Source organism: Perissodus microlepis, chromosome 5 (assembly GCF_051167445.1).
Source record: "Perissodus microlepis isolate ML-2025 ecotype Zambia chromosome 5, ASM5116744v1, whole genome shotgun sequence".
NCBI lineage: Eukaryota > Metazoa > Chordata > Actinopteri > Cichliformes > Cichlidae > Perissodus > Perissodus microlepis.
In genome coordinates, this window is record NC_140465.1 from 19,585,902 (window position 1) to 19,602,324 (window position 16,423).

At 40.6% G+C, this 16,423-nt stretch overlaps 1 protein-coding gene across 3 annotated transcripts in view; it reads right to left on the reverse strand.

Moving 5' to 3' along the window:
• The window catches only part of bsnb (bassoon (presynaptic cytomatrix protein) b), a 79,735-nt gene that overhangs the window by 59,805 nt on the left and 3,507 nt on the right, over window positions 1-16,423 (reverse strand). For all 3 annotated transcript variants that reach the window (XM_084928589.1, XM_084928588.1, XM_084928587.1), the window contains exon 2: window positions 10,419-10,809. In XM_084928589.1, coding sequence (XP_084784715.1) covers window positions 10,419-10,809 — 391 coding nt within the window. The remainder of the gene's footprint in view (window positions 1-10,418; window positions 10,810-16,423) is intronic.

The window sequence follows — 16,423 nt, forward strand, 5'->3', positions numbered from 1 at the left end:
TATAGCTCTGTACACTTCAGAGTTCTTCTATCAGCAGTTATATCATCAATAAATACTAGTGCCCTGGTTCCACTGGCAGCCATCCCCACATCATAACATTGCATCATTTTCTTTTCCCATCATTCTGGTACAAGTTAACCTGTGCAAATAATTTTTTTCCCCAAACAAAGCAGGCTCTTTTATATGTTTAAAGTCTAATTTGGCCTTCTTGTTATCAAATAGCTGGTTGTAACCACTGATTCGGCCATTTGTTGTAAAACCCTCTGTATTTGCACTCATGAGGGTGCCTCTTGACTGTAAACTTTGGCAATAATACCCCAACTTCTTCAAGAGTGTTCTTGACTTGGTTAGATGCTGTGAAGTTGTTTTTCTTAACCAGAGGCAGAATTCTGCAATCATCCACTTTAGTTTAGTGGCTGTCAATATATAGAGTGGCCTTTCAGGTGTTTTGGTGTTGCCAAGTTGCCCAGTGCATTCAGTCTTTGTAAGAATGTATTGTACACTCCAAGAAGGTCCTGGGTTTGAATCCACTATCTGGCAGGGGACCTTCTGTGTGTCTGCATGTTCTCCCCATCATGTTTGTGTGGGTTCTCGCCACATACTTCCCATGATGCACTGAGGGTTTCTGTTTCACTCACGTTTTTTACTCACTATGTGTTTATACATCACTCTGCATTTAATCATTAGTTATTATTAATCTCTGGCTCTCTTCCATAGTGTGTCTTAATCTCGTCTTCATCTCCTCACCTCAAATAATTGAGGAGATGGCCGCCCCTCCCTGAGCCTAGTCCTGCTGGAGGTTTCTTCCTGGTAAAATTGAGTTTTTCCTTTCCAGTGTCGCCAAAGTGCTTGCTCAAAGGGTGCCTTTATTTTACAAAATTAAGTGTCTTGAAGCAATTGTTGTTGTGATTTGGCGTTATATAACTAAAATTTTATTAAATTGAAAATAGCCTATAGGTCCAAATGTGAGTGTGAACGGTTGTCTGTGTGTTAGCCCTGTGACACGCCTGGTAACCTGTCCAGGGTATGTCCTTTGGTAGCCTATGGTAGGTAGGATAGGCTCCAGCTCCCACCCACAACCCCAAATTGGATAAGTAGATGGACACTCCCGAACTACCAAATCTCTCTGACAGGTTTATTTCAGATTGTCAGCCTCCTTCACTTGCATCAACATCTCTGTTTAGAGAGCTCCAGTGAACATTTAAAAAGTGCAAGTTCAAAACTTGAAAACAACCACACATCGAACAGTCAATACAATACTTTTGTTAAAAACCTAGAATTAAGGCTATAGAATTATATTCAAATATTGAATATTTGATTCATACTGGCTAAATGGTTATTTGAATATTGTGTAAGTGTATGTATTGTATCATGTAGGTTAGGGTGTCACCAAAAGACATGCACTCAATGTTTTTGTTGAAAAACCTGGAAAAACATTTGTTGACTAGTAGGTAGACTCAGAAATAAATTCATTTCAGAACATGTTTTGGTTTTTTTGTTGTTGTTTTTTTTTGCTCTGATGTTATTTAGCATCTTCAAACGGAAGAAAATTAATCTCTCATCAAAAGAGAGCAAGACACACAAAGATCAACAGCTTCATGGAAAGAATAATTTAGAAGGATCGAGAAAAAAAAATAAGATCACATTTACTAAAATTAAGCAAATCTTGAAGAGATTCCCCTAAATGGTATTTTCATATATGATTTATCTCCTACTCTAAATCTAACCAAATGACATCTTGATTTCCTACATTAAATTCTTCACAGCTCACCCATGTCAGACAGAAGCAATGCTGTCTTTCACTAAAATGAAACTTTAATAGAGATTCATGAAACATTCTCATTGTGTTACACTTTGCCAGATCTGAATGTCACTGAATCTCTTGTGCCACATCATCCAGAGTTAGAGGGGGATTAGAAAAGTCTAACGCTAAATATCTGAATTAATTTGAGGGGATTAGGAACCGTCCTCTGCCTCCTCTGGGGTATAATGGACTTATCCTTCACTGATATGACCATATCACTGTATTTACATTTATATAACTAATACAGTACCCACTCAAAATGTGGCCGTTTCGAAAGGCCAACTGCAGCTTGCAGCTTGAGTGAGTGATGAATTCCTTTGTTGACCGAGGAATGAGGCGTGTCAGCAAACACGCTGCTGATTCAGGTAGCGTCTAATTATTTATATCGATATTTGACAAAATCTAGATTGTATTTAATGTGTAGGCTAACTTTGCTTTGCAGTTTTCTCTATATTTGCATATAAATGTGTGTGTATGTGTACTGTGATTATAAACAAAGGCCCTAAATAAGCCAGTGGAACAGAGTTAACACAGACACACATATAACATTACTGTTTTATCAAAAGGACACAAATAAGCACGGAATTAAACAAAAAACACCCCAAGTGAGCTTGTGAAGCAGAACTGCCAAATTAGGCAGGCGCTGCAGAATAATCAGCTAAAAATATACTTTGAGAACCATGAATGCCCACTAATAATGTCCCTGAAAACATACAGCAACATACAGAGAAAACTATTTTTTCTGCAATGCACCAACATATCAGCCAATCCGATTGCCTGTGTCAGCCTTGCTGACTGTTTATTGGGCAAATAGAATAACATCTGCTAATGGCAAATCTCACTAAACACTAAGTGCTAATGTGATGAAAATCTGAAAGACCTTAAAACTTTCAAACAGATCGCTTGTGTTTGTGTCATTCCAAAAACAAACATGCACTATATCGACTCAAGTACTACGCCTTACACCCATGCCCAGAAGCTGCCAGCGCAGTTTTTGTGCTGATGTTAATGCCAGAGGAGGTTATTGAGTCAGCAGAGTGTTGGTGACTTTTACGCGCTATGAGCCTCAACACTCAGCAACCCCGTTCTGTAAACACTTGGGCTGAGTTGCTGTGGTTCCTGAACGCTTCCACTATGCAATAACACCACTCACAGTTGGTTATGAAATATCTAGGAGGTAAAAAAAAATCATCATGAAGTGATTTGTTTCAACGGTGGCATCATATTACAGTATCATGCTCAAATACATCGAGCTCTCTAGAATGACCCATTGTTTCCCAAATGTTTGTAAAGAAAGACTTCATGGCCAGTTGTTTGCTTTTACACACCCATGGCTATGGCACAGTAAACAGTTGAATTCAAAGATTAAGGGGTGTGGCCCAATATTTTTGTCCAAATAGTGCAAGGCCTCGGCTATGGGAAAAATTAAGAATTTTACTCTGCATCTCCACAATTTCTAGCAACAAAAAATGAAAACTATAATAATATTTAACAGTACACATCCTTTCTTCTCCAGCAGTTCTTTCAGTTTGATTCCTTGCATGCAGTCCTCGTTAGCGTTTGATACTTTGTTAGAGTTTGTTTTCTATGAGATCTTATTAGTCCTCTTTTGTGAAGTGCTTTATATTCTGTGTTTCTGTTACTCACTTCCTGTTTTACTTTGGTAGTCATTTGTTTTTTGTGCCTTGTATTTACTTCCTTGTGTTGTTTTAATTAGTTTCAGCTGTGTCTCGTCACCCTCCTGTGTCCACTTTCCTCGATTACCTGGCCTCAGTTCTTTGTAGCATCATACTGTGTACCTGCCGTGAGTGCGAGAGAGACAGTACACCCGTGTGTTTGTGTTACTCCGACTAAATATATAATCCTCTTGTTTTTGTTACGTGTGTGGGTGTGTGAGGCACCTGTGTTATTCTTTTGGATTTTGGGCCATATTTGCCTGTTTCTGGATTCATCATCAGTTTGTTCAGGAGTCTGCATTCAAGCTGCTCTACACCATATGACAAATTCACCTTCCGAACAGGAAGCAGACTGGTTGAACTTTATTTAAGCAATATAAACAGTCACACATATGCAGATAGACTCCTTCTTTTATTCCTTTTAGCTCAGCAAAAAACTCAAGTAGCCCTCAGTTTGAAGAACACAGCGCACTTTCTAAAAGTTTAGAAGTAATCACAAGTTTAAGGTCAAACTGGGATCAATACCATACCTGAAACACTCACAACCCACAAAGCTGCCTTCGAGCACGCTTGAAAATTACAGAATGTTTACTTATGACACTATGGACAGCTTGCTCTCCCCGGTTGGTGTCGCTTGAGAAAATTGATTTTCAGCCTTGGGATTAGAACTTTAGAGCATTAAAGTCGATTTAAACAGTCCCATGTCTGACTGAGAAATGTAGTGTTTAACTGTAAGCTTGTGTACAAAAGACGTCCAGCTGTGCACCCAGTATATGCTTTCCTGATCAGTTTGTGGTCTCAGTTTCTAGTTTCAAGGGTAATTGAATTTATGCCTTTTAGAGGAATGTTTTTTTTTTTTTCTTTTGTCAGATATATGACTAGCCAAAGAGTATGTAGTGAGCCTCAGTTTTTCAGTCAGCCCTGTGCCTCACTCATTGTGTCCAGTTTCAAAACCAAGATGGCAAAAATCCTCCTTTTGAAGCTAGAAAGTGGGCCTTCACTAACTAACAATGACAATACCGCGGTAATCTAATCTGTGGTTTTCAGTACACGGTGTCTACGAGGCCGGTTTTTAACATTGTCTGCTGTTTGGTGCCTAACAGATGTAGTACAGTGGGTTTCTCTCTTTTTTTTATACTGAACGTCTGCCCGTTTCATCTGATTACTGAAGCTTTTTGTCTGATCTTGATTGGAAACATTTTATTGTAGAGTCCAAATCGATATTACTGCTTTTGGTTTGGTTGCTAAATCTATCTACTGCAACTGTAAACTGTGGCCACCTACCTGCTATATTTTAAACTCGAATGAGGAGATAGAGTGCTTCTGTGTGGGAGCATTTGTTAAAACTGCTCTTTCAGCTTGTGGGATTGTTGATAAAAAAAAAAGAAAGAAAGAGAAGAACCTCCAAGGCATTTCTGAAACAAAGACTTTAAAGAGTCATTGTTTCATGACTTGTTTGAAGAATGTTTCAGCTCCACGTCAGGGGTGTGTCTTCATCACCAAACTGTATGAAGAAAAAATGTAGTTTTCAAAAGCATCTTAGCATTGTTTTCTGATTTGTTTCTCCATTTTGTTGTTGTTGGGGTATTTTTTCTCCCTACGCTGAATTTATGCAGAGATAGATAGTGTCAGTACGAACACTCTGGCTATTATGGTTAATTTATGATGATGCTTTTTTTTCTCCTCCCGTTCTGTCTCCTCCTGCTACCGCACAGCTTTTTCAACCAGCTCTGTCTCTCTCTCCCTCTCCCTCCTTTCAGCTGTGGCTTCTCAGGACCGGGCCACCGTTGCAGACAGAAGGAGGGTAGGGTCTATAAATAGAAACTGGACCAATTATGAAGCAGATGTTCCCCTGTATGGTGGTGGGAGAACACTGTCAGGGGAGAATGTCTGTGGTATTCTCATTATCGCTCTCACTGCTCTTGTTCTTTGTTGTTCTAAGCCTGCCTTTAGACCGTCTCATTTCTTGCCTTTCTGGCTTTCTCGTTTTCTCATTTCGGTGCTACCTACGTCACGTCACATGTAAGTCTTAGTTCACGTGCACGATAGCTGGCATGCCTGAATTCGTAGCTATCACGTCTAAATAAAACTTGTCTTCTCAGCTTGACTGACAGCCACGTAACAGATGCGGTCTGTGAGATCCATTTGTCGCTCGCTGTTTACATCCAAATTGCATTACCATCAAGAGGTAGTTTAACACAGCTCTGACGTTCATTGCAACAATTATCTTCACCCCTCAAAGAGTGAAGAGAGATTCTCTTTACAAGATAATGTGGCTTCTTAAAAGAAAATCCAGGCTAGCCCCGCTATTTGAGTCTGTGCTCAAAAATCCAAACATGAAATCATCCACAGCTATCAGGACTTTAATCGGCACTGCCATCTTTCTGTGATTTAATGGGAAATCCTCTTCAATGACAGATTTTTGCTCATATTATCCTGATAATCTGGGGGACTTCAGTGGGTCTCTGTAAACTATTTGCAGACACACATCTCTTGCACAAGAAGTGGTCCATGACTAATAGTGTGTTGTCATCACAGGACTAATCCTGAAACTACAACGAATGAGAAAATTCTTCAGGTAATTTTTCACACAAAACACCAAATGTTCAAATGAAAACAAGATTATAATCTTAGAAAATCCCAAACGATGTTATTATACAGGACAGGATGTATGTTTATATACAAATATTTTACTATTAAGAATCAAGAGAATCCCTGTGTGGATTTTGACACAGCCTTGCCATGGCTATCCTTTCTCTGGGCCAGTTCCCATCACTGTAATCGTAATTCCTGTTATCGTCATCTTCTGCATTATCATCACCTTGGTTGTCATCAGTTTCCCTGATGAGTGATAAGGCTGTTTTAGATATGCTGCAGTGAGGCTGAAGCCAAATCCATCCTAAGTAGGTTAAGGGGGTAAATCTTCAGGTCTCCAGAGGCTGGACATTTTCCCTCCCTGTTTCTCTCTCTCTCTGTCAGGATCTGACAAGCACACCAAGCCTGAGCTGAAAAGCACCCACCTCCGCTGTTCTCTTTACTGCCATGCTCTCCTTCACTCCCTGCCATGATCTATTCTTTACTGTCTGTTTCCACTTTGGTCCATGCTTTTTTCTTTCTCATCTTTCCATTTCCCACTGCTTTCTTCTTCCAACATTTGCAGTCTCCTCTCTTATGCATACATGTCATCAAGCTTACACACACCCATTGGGCAGTACATTTACATGCGCGCATTTATCGTTCAAAAAACCTAAACATTATATTCTGCATCCTAATATTTACTCAGCCTACGGTCGCTTTGATAGCCTGTAGGCCAGCGTAACTGACATTGCATCTTGGCTTCAATTTGCAACATGACTCAGTGAAGTTGATTTGAAACTTTGTGACAGATGACACAGCCACACTTGACTCACAGTTACAGTGAAGCATGGCCTAATTCAAATTAGGCAAGTGATTTATTTTCAGACGAAGGCAATAGGCTTTCTTAGCTACCTGTTAACAGTGATGAGTGTTTAGACGCATATGAATGATTGCGAATGATGGGGTAATGTGTTGTGCTCCTTTTTTGGGATGATATAAGAATCTGTTCAGATTTTTCAGAAGAGGCTCTGGGCATGATTAGGATGTGCTTGTCAGAAAGGATGGATGTATAATATACAGGCACAATATACTTCACATAAGTGTTATGTAAAGATAGATTAGCTGAATAAACAACAGAGTTTGCTTTAGAGGTAAGAGCCTCTGATTTATTATGGCTAGTAGCGGGTGAGTAATATATTACTATGCACCTTAGAAAAGCGCATACAACCAGGTCTTTGCAGATGAAAGATTATGAGCCCACCAAACTATTAAATACTTCACCTATCAAGAGAAATCATGGCTAGAGCAGAAGTTCACAGCTCTCAAACAACATGCATCTAATTCACATCTTGACTCCCATTCATTTGGTGCAATTCAACCCACGAGTCAGTCAGAGCCAACTTGATAACAATTGTCATCAACAGCATTACTCATAAATGTCAATGAGAAATAACATTCAAAAGACAAATTAAACCAAATTGTAGCACCTGAATCACCCACTTCAAAAAAAAAATGCATACACCACTGTGACGTTACAAAGGGTGTACAGGAAAAGACTGGCAGTGCAGCAGCCAGAGACCATGGCGACAGCTGGTGAAATAGCTGTTGGAAAGTGAGCAGGTACTGAGTTCAATTACTGATAGCCCGTAGGAGCAAAGGACACCAATGACTGACCTCCACTACAGCAACGAGTGAGTCAGTTTGTACACTCACCAGCCACTTTGTTAGGTACACCTGTTCATCATAAAGAGTAGGGATGGGTATTGATAAGATTTTCACGATTCCGATTCCATTTTCGATTCTGTTTAACGATTCGATTCTTTATCGATTCTCTTATCGATTCTTTTTAAAAAAGGAGAACACTAAGGTCGATTAGCTTAGAACTTTGTTTTATATCTTCTCTTTGAACAAGATAGAAATTTAGGAGTAACATGGCCTTACAAACCCAACAGTGAGATCTTAAGAGATCCTTAAGAGATCCAAAGCCTACGGCTCTTCCATGGGGTGTCACAAGGTCCCCGGGGAAAAAAATTGTAAATGTAAAATAATAAAATAAATATTCTTCTGTAGCAATAACAAAGTATAACATAAATTATTCTGTAGCAATTACACAAGAATATCCAGTAATGTCCCTGCCTACAGTTAAACACATTCACTTACTGAAAATTGAGGGCATCTGCTGTGGCAAATGGGTTCAAGCCTTTTACCACAAACTTAGTCACTGCTCGGTGACATTCGTCTATCCTGGCCTGAAAGGAGACGCTACCGGTAGACTGCAGCGAGAAATGCCAGCATCTGAGCCAACCAGACTCTGTCTGTCTCTCTCATCATGGCCACCTAAATGCACAGTAATGGCAGGTTTTGTAATAAGATCGCGCTAACATAATATGCACTGTTAGTTGATTATTTACCTGCCGCATTAACGGGAGAGGACGTGCAAACTTTACCGCTGCTGCTGGGTTGAGATTCACGAGTCCGGAGCGGAATTAAAAACACGACATTCATTTAAGGTCATCGCGTGTTTTGTGAGCAAATGCTTTTGCATATTCGTAGTGTTTCCTCCTTTAAATGAAATATCTACTTTGCAAGTATTGCAAGTTGTCCTGTTGTCATCCGTTCTCGTAAAGTAAATGGCCTGCATTTGTATAGCGCTTTTCTAGTCCATAGGACCCCAAAGCGCTTTACACTACATTCAGTCAGTCACCCATTCACACACACATTCACACACTGGCGATAGCAAGCTACATTGTAGCCACAGCTGCCCTGGGGCGCACTGACAGAGGCGAGGCTGCCGGACACAGGCGCCACCAGGCCCTCTGACCACCACCAGTAGGCAAACATGGGGTTAGTATCTTGCCCAAGGATATTTGGCATGCAGCCAGGAGGCAGCCTGGGATCGAACCACCGACCTTCTGATTAGTGGCTGACCTGCTCTGCCACCTGAGCTACAGCCACCCCTAGTAAAAGTATAACCAAACTTTTGAGCGTTTGAGCTGCCATGTTTCCTGCCAGGTAAATGACGCTCCGCAACGTGGTGACGTCATTCGGGGCGTCTGGAATCGATAAGGGAATCGTTTGCAAACAATTCCAAGGAATTGAAACAGTGGGAACCGGTTCTCAACAAGAACCGGTTTTCGATACCGATCCCTAATAAAGAGTCAATCACATGGCAGCAACCAATCATGTTTAGGCATGTAGTCAAGACGACCTGCTGAAGTTGAAACTGTTGTTGTCTGATGGATGGGCTGGTCTGGTATGTGAGTGTTTTGGAAACTGGTGATCTCCTATCAAACAACCATCTCTAGGGTTTACAGAAAATGGTCCAAAAAAGCGAAAATATCGCCAAGGTGGCTGGTTGATGCCATAGGTCAGAGGAGGATGGAAGGAAGGAAACACTAACTCAAACAACAACTCATTACAACCAAGTGCAGTAGATCATCTCTGAACCCACAACATGTTGAACCTTGAAGCAGATTCACGGACTCCAACCAAAATTGGAAAACAGACGACTGACAAAACATTGCCTGGTCTGATGAGTCTACTATGATGAGTTTAGTCCCAACTAATGATTGTTGAAACAACACAGCCTCTTCCAAAAAAATGTTGCTGACCATTTCTATCCCAGTGGCTGCTTCCAGCAAGAGAACACTTCATGCCACAAAGCTCAACTCATCTCAAACTGCTTTCATGAACATGAAAATGATTTCACTGTACTCAAATCTGCAGCACCTGTGTGATGCTATCATATGGACCAAAGTCTCTGAGGGATGTTTCCATCATCTTGTTGAATCTATGCTATAAAGTGTTAAGACAGGCCTGAAGGCAAAAGAGGATCCAACGTGGTACTAGCAAGGTGTACCTCCTAACGTCCCAGGTAAGTTTATACTGACAGGACTTTAGACGTGCAGTACACATATTTGACTGATGATGAAAATAATACAATCATGCGACAACAAACAAAACCTGATGGTGTTAAGACTTGGTCCTATTTTAAAGCAGATCAAAATTACAAGGAAAATCTTGTGCTCAGTTTGTCAACATTAGAGAGTCACCCTCTTCCTTTTATTCTCTTTAGCTCTGAGGCAGTCTGCAATGCTGTATGCCTGAATTCATTCCAAATATGTTTGTGCAGTCGATTACACGGTTGCATTTTTTTAACCTTTTTAGCGGTATTTGAGATGTTTTTGTTTCCGTGCGAATGCACCATGGCAGATGCTCATTACGTTTGTAACTCCCTCACTGACAGTAACCGGGAAACAGATGAATTTACCTTTACTATGTGGCACTGGTCTGCTGTAGTGAAAGATAAAAGAGAACAATCCTTGAAAATAAAAACATCTTGGTGAAGCAGATCCACCTACCTCTGTTAGGTGAGGGTTTGGGTTGAAGCCACACTGGTTGCACACCATGGAGCGGCACTGCGTGCAGGTGTTGATGTTCGGCTTGTCATCCCCAGTGCCCATCAAGTCGGTGGTTTTGCAGACGGGGCACAGTTTGCTGCTTGGCATGGGTGCTATTTGAGGCACAGAGTAAGGGGAGGTGGGGACACTGCCTCGGTCTGGGGACGCAGAAGGGGACCTCCCAGTTCTGCTACTACCGACGTCCACCTGCAGACTCTTCCTGGCCACATGGCCCTGGCCTTGCTCTCCATGAGGCGCAGCATGCTGTGGGGTGTCATGGGAAGCCAACCTGTCACCTGTCCCATGACCGATCTGGCCGCCTGCTTTAGGTCCTGAGTCTGATGGAGGTGGCCTGACAGAGAGGTAAAGAGAACACAAGACAAGGTGTACATTAGAGCTGTGTCCTAAGCTAGGAGTATAACCAGTTTAACAAAGAGACTATTGTTTAAACTGAGAGCCAACTGGGCATGGAAATATTTCTATTCGTCTAGGGATAGGAAAGGCTTTAGCTCTGAAAAAACTCAAGAAGCTTCTCAGCTATTCTCTCAATTGCCCTTTGCAAGGTCAAGACTGAGTTTTACACACTTTATGTACATTTTACACTTTTAAAGTCATACGTGTTAAAAATCCTTTTCAGGTTCGCTTGCTGGAAATGGCTTTATGATCACTATATCAGACTGCACTGAAGCACACATATCCACTGTGTCTGTGACAAATAAAGTCCTTGAGTCCAGTTAACGTGCTTATTCTTATAAGCACACCTTTGCAAACACCCAGTCCATGCTATTTTTTACTCATGAATGCAAGGCCATCTATTGCATAAACGAGAACACCGAAATAAAAAGTCATTACACTCTCTGCTGGAAGTAACTACACGGGGTTACAAGCTTTTTGTTTTTTTCTTTTGTTAACATGCAAAAACTTTAAGAAAATAACCACAGCAGCCTTTTGGAGTGATTGAAAGTACTGAAAGAAGAATGGTGAACATCAAGAGAAACGTGGTGTTTCCGGGTATAGACTTAGGAAAGCAAAGGAACCTAACTTTGTTTTTCTGACCTTTTCCTTTATAATAAATTAGTATATATTTTAAATGCATTGCATTTGACTTTTTCTTAAGTGGGCTTTTATAGCTGTAACAGCTACTGAATATAAATAAGCAGCAGTGCTTCTTCATAAAGGGTGCATTTTGGAGTCCTTCAGCTCTGAGATGCATTAGGTGCACATATCATTAAAAGATTGTATTGTGGTTCATGATGTGATAACAGACCACTCAAAACAGAGGCCAGGAGTAAATCAAATGCTGCCTATTTTATAGTGCCTCTTTCTGTAAAGTGCTGGTCTGTTCTCGCCTCAGCATTCTCTTTGGGGTGGAACAAAGGTGGCGTATCAGGACTGTAAACTTTGGGTTTTCTTGCACACCCTGGCCTTCAGGCACTGGTGCCAACAGTTAAATAGGAGCAGAGGATTTCCACTGTCATAACAACTTAGACCTTGTTTAGTCATGGCCGTCATCTTCAAAGACAGTTGAAGCAGCAGCCCTGGATCCACAGTGAGGGAAGTGTGGCGATAATGGGGAGAATAAAGGAATTAAAATAGAGCATGTTAGCAATTGTGACTCATTGGCAAACACTTGAGTTGCTACAAAACTCTAACCTTGTTCAACTCTCTACAGGAGCTTTGTGTTTACTGCAGTGAGCCCATCGGGAAAATCTTTACTTTTCATCTATCGACTGTGAACTTGAAATTCACACAGTTGCTGACAGTCTATGGCGGACCATCGCTTTCAGTCCTTCTGAGGCTACACTCATTCCTTCTCAGACATGGGATATGTAACATTGCTGGCTTCATCAATATTTAAAATGTAGGCATTCGGTGATTCATATGGGTCAGTTTTATGTTAATAATCCTCAGGGAACATTGACAGAGCAGTTCCAGTTTCACACAATATTATGTAGTATGAGCAAGATCTGACACTAAGTACACTAAGTAACATATAATGAATTATTTTAACTTTTCTTTGATTAGCAGCTATAATGTGATAGTTGTTTTGATCACTATAGGAGCCACATTGTGTATAGATCCATATAAACTTGTACATATACAAATGTAGCTTATAAACTACAGTTCACCTGCCTGAAGTGAAGTACATAATGTAATTTGCAGTGAGATCCTGATCAATCCTGTCTCAATGTCAGGGATAATCTCACATAACTAATTAATGAAGTACTGCTGTTGTGCTGTGTGCACAAATGCATGAAACTCTCTCACTCTGAATAAACACCGTACAGTGTTGTGTGCGCCGATCCAATAATGGATTTGACTCCATGCATTCAGACGCGCTATGTTGAAAAGGATACTTAATGTTATCAGGTGTGACTCGGCGTGATTGCCGCCACTGCTGCTGATTTTACGAAGGTGAGCATTCAGACATGAAACCCTCAGATAAATGAACATTTTTTAGTAGCTGATGCGTCTTACCGTTGATCCACTGTGCAGTCTATGCAGTCTACATTTAAGTCTATGTCAAGGTGTTTTCAGAAAATAATTGCAATTTAAAACACCGAGGCACTAAGTGGAGTCTCTTGTGGTTTATGTAAAGCCTCAGGCACCATGGCTTAATGAGAGTCAAAAACATAGTTTAAACTTGAGGACACTTTTTCAAAAGATTTCTTCAAATGTTCTCATCCATCAGTAAGTGGTAATCCACTGAGAACAACTTGTGGCTTTGTGGCGAAAGCACTAGAGACTGCTTCACAAAGTGGATAGTAAAGCATTTGTGTGTTGCCAGTCTTTCGTGCTGGTGAGGCCCATGTGAAACTTTAGATCGCGAATAAGCAGAAAGATGATTAGATTGTCTACTCAGCCTTAATCATCCATGTGACAATATCCCAATGTCACATTAATTAAAAATTGAAATGCAAGACAATGAAAATCTCAGAGGAATTTTTTAGTATTACAGGAAACACTAGTCCCTGAATTGCCAAGAATTAGATGGGAAAATTTATACCACTTTCATATGAGAAGAGTAATATAAGTTAACTGCAGAGAGAAACATTTAGCATACCTCTGTTTTACTGTGAAAAATCTTATCCCTGTCTAATGTAGCCGAAGGTTTCCCAGCAACGGACAACAGCAAAAAACATGTAGGTGCTGACAACTTTTGGACACGTAACAATCACGCTGACTATGTAGAATAAAGCGAATAAGCCCCTGGTTACACAGGCCATCTGTCCAACACTGGTCATGAGGCAAACATTAGTTTTTAGGTTTTTTGCTGGAGGTTGACTGCAATCACTGTGAAAGTGATTGATAAAGCTCCAGTCACACAAGTCTACAGTCCACCCCGTAGCAAACGCCTGTTTCTAGGGGCAAATGTTTGTTCCCCAACTAGTTCCTGAAAACCTCCTTCTGATTGTCATAGGAGTGATGCACTCATCTGCAAATGCTGGTAAGCTCTTCAAGTTGTAGTAAAACTTTAAAAAGTACAACACAAACCAGAAATGGAGAAGCTTTGCCTTCAAAGTAAAAGTTGCGCCTTCTGAAACATGTTGTCTGCAGCACTGAGCCACAATTTTTGCTTTGAAGGTGACCCTTCTCCATCTCAGGTTTGCCTCTCACTTTTTGAAGTTATAACACCCTTGGGCTAGTAGTTAGTGAGTATTTTTTAGACAAACATGAAAAACTACACGCAACTGTGACAATCTGCTAGCATCCATGCATCCATCCTCTTTTGTTTATCCAATTCAGGGTCGTGGGAGGGCTGGAGCCTATCCCAGCTGCCATAGGGTAAGAGGCGGGGTACACCACCACGCCAGTCTGTTGCAGTGCTAGCACCCAAAGCAAACGATTTCATCCAGCAACAGCCAGAAACCTCCAGGAAACACCTGCCAACCAGTTGGGGCGCACACATTTAGCCCTAGCAACCAGTGGTTGTATTACATCCAATATGTCTGACAAATTAAGCAATGTGTGCATGATGTCACATGAGAAACCTCAGTTTGTACTGAAAAAATGCTCATGCTTTTTTCATTACCCTCAGACAGAGCCAGGCCAGCTGTTTTTGATATTTTCCCAATTCCAGGCTAAGCTAATCTAGCTAGTTTATATGAGTGTGATTTCTTATCTGTAGTACATCCTTTAGGTGCTTGCTAAAACACATGCAGTGGGCATTGACAGACTGGCGATGTAATGCGAGACAGGTGAGACAAAACTAGTTATGCTAATCCTGTCAATACTTTAGCACAGGAGGGTATCCACAAAGACTGAAAGTGCTGTTTGCACAGTGATGGCCATAGACATAGTAATTCAACGTAATCCACTATTAAATATCCAGCATAAGAGTCATGGCTGAGAGCTTTTTTGATCAGCATCTAATGTTCAAGTCGGTTTTCAGTTTAAATACAGAATAACATCAGCTCCCTTTAACATCAAATCAAAGCTTTTTTTTTTCAAAACGTAGTAGTCTTGGTGTTTTTGTGCATTTCCATCTTTCCTCCCAGCAAAGTTTCATGTAGTCCATGTTTTAACTAACAGTACTCATTGTCCTTATAAAAATCTAATTACTGGCCTATACAATATACCAGCCCATTACATTGCTTTGAACGGGTTTACTGAACAATAAAAACCACTGCAGCTATACAATAAACAGCAGGCATTCATTTATATTTACTTTTATCATTTGGATTAAAAATTGTCTTCGCACTGACATCTGGTGTGCCAATTAGGTCCGTTGGTAGAGGGGTAGTCATCAGACTGATGTGTGCTGAATTTTAGCTGGATAAAGTTTCAGAGTCTATACAGTGGAGATGCTACAGACACAACATTAAAACCACTCAAAGACAAATACTGACCATCTAGTCACACTACACTGCTCTCATAACTCCCAGGTCCCAAGTGTGAACAGTCTGATCCACAGAGACCTCAACTGGCAACTAAGCGCACCCAACAAGATTCCCCAGAGAGCCCATGTCCACGGCAAATCAGGGCTATTTTTACAGCATGATAGTTTAAATACTTGTGATGTAGAGTATGATTGTGTCTGGTTTAGGCTTTCTCTCTGTTGGAAATGAACCTGTAGCTGAGGCTTCTGAATGAATGTGCCTCCCATTTAGCAGTATTTAAAGGTCAGAGTAGAAAGGGTTAGGGTGATGAATGAGATGTGCACATGATTAATGGCATTATTTGATGCGAATGTCCAATTGCATGTTCAGTGTATCAGTAAAATGTAAATCCACCATTAAGTATCTGTTTGTCGAAAAATATCAACAACTATCGCACTTGTTTTTCAATCAGCGCCGGGTACGTCACATCAAAAAGAAAAAGGAAAGAAAGAAAATGTAACAAGGTTATGTTTATTTCCCAGAAGGAAACACTTACAGCTTCATAATTATCCAGCAGGGCAGATTTAATTCTGTCATGCAATGGCTGCTGGACATTAGACAAGAGTGTTTCTGCGTTTAAGTGAATCATCGGGGTTAAAGAGGAACAAAGCAGGGGTTGGCACACATTTAAGCAATTTCTGCAAAAAATTATATAAAAATAAGAAAAAGTGATTATTAGTTGTTGCCACTAACAACCAGAAAAGATGTCAGACACAGAATGAATGATTTTCAATTAGTTTTTTTCTATTGGTCAAACCTGCCAAAAAAGCTGTGACAACAAGATCCAAATCAATGTTATAAAGCGTGTATTACAGCATCCTGACAACGTTGCGTAGCTTTGTTAGAGGGCACAGCACTTCTTGATTCCATTATTTACACCACTTTTCATACTTTAACATCAGACAAGCTTGGTTGCCCCTAAAAAAATGAGCAGCCAAGTCATAGATGAGGGGAAAGCTTACTCTAGAGCCAACATATTCCAAATCTTGCTGGACAAATGTAAAAGTAGTAGTTGCAGTGATGAAACTTTTAAGTTTATCCTGCAATGCCTCACATCATAAATGTGAAACATGGTTCAGCACATCA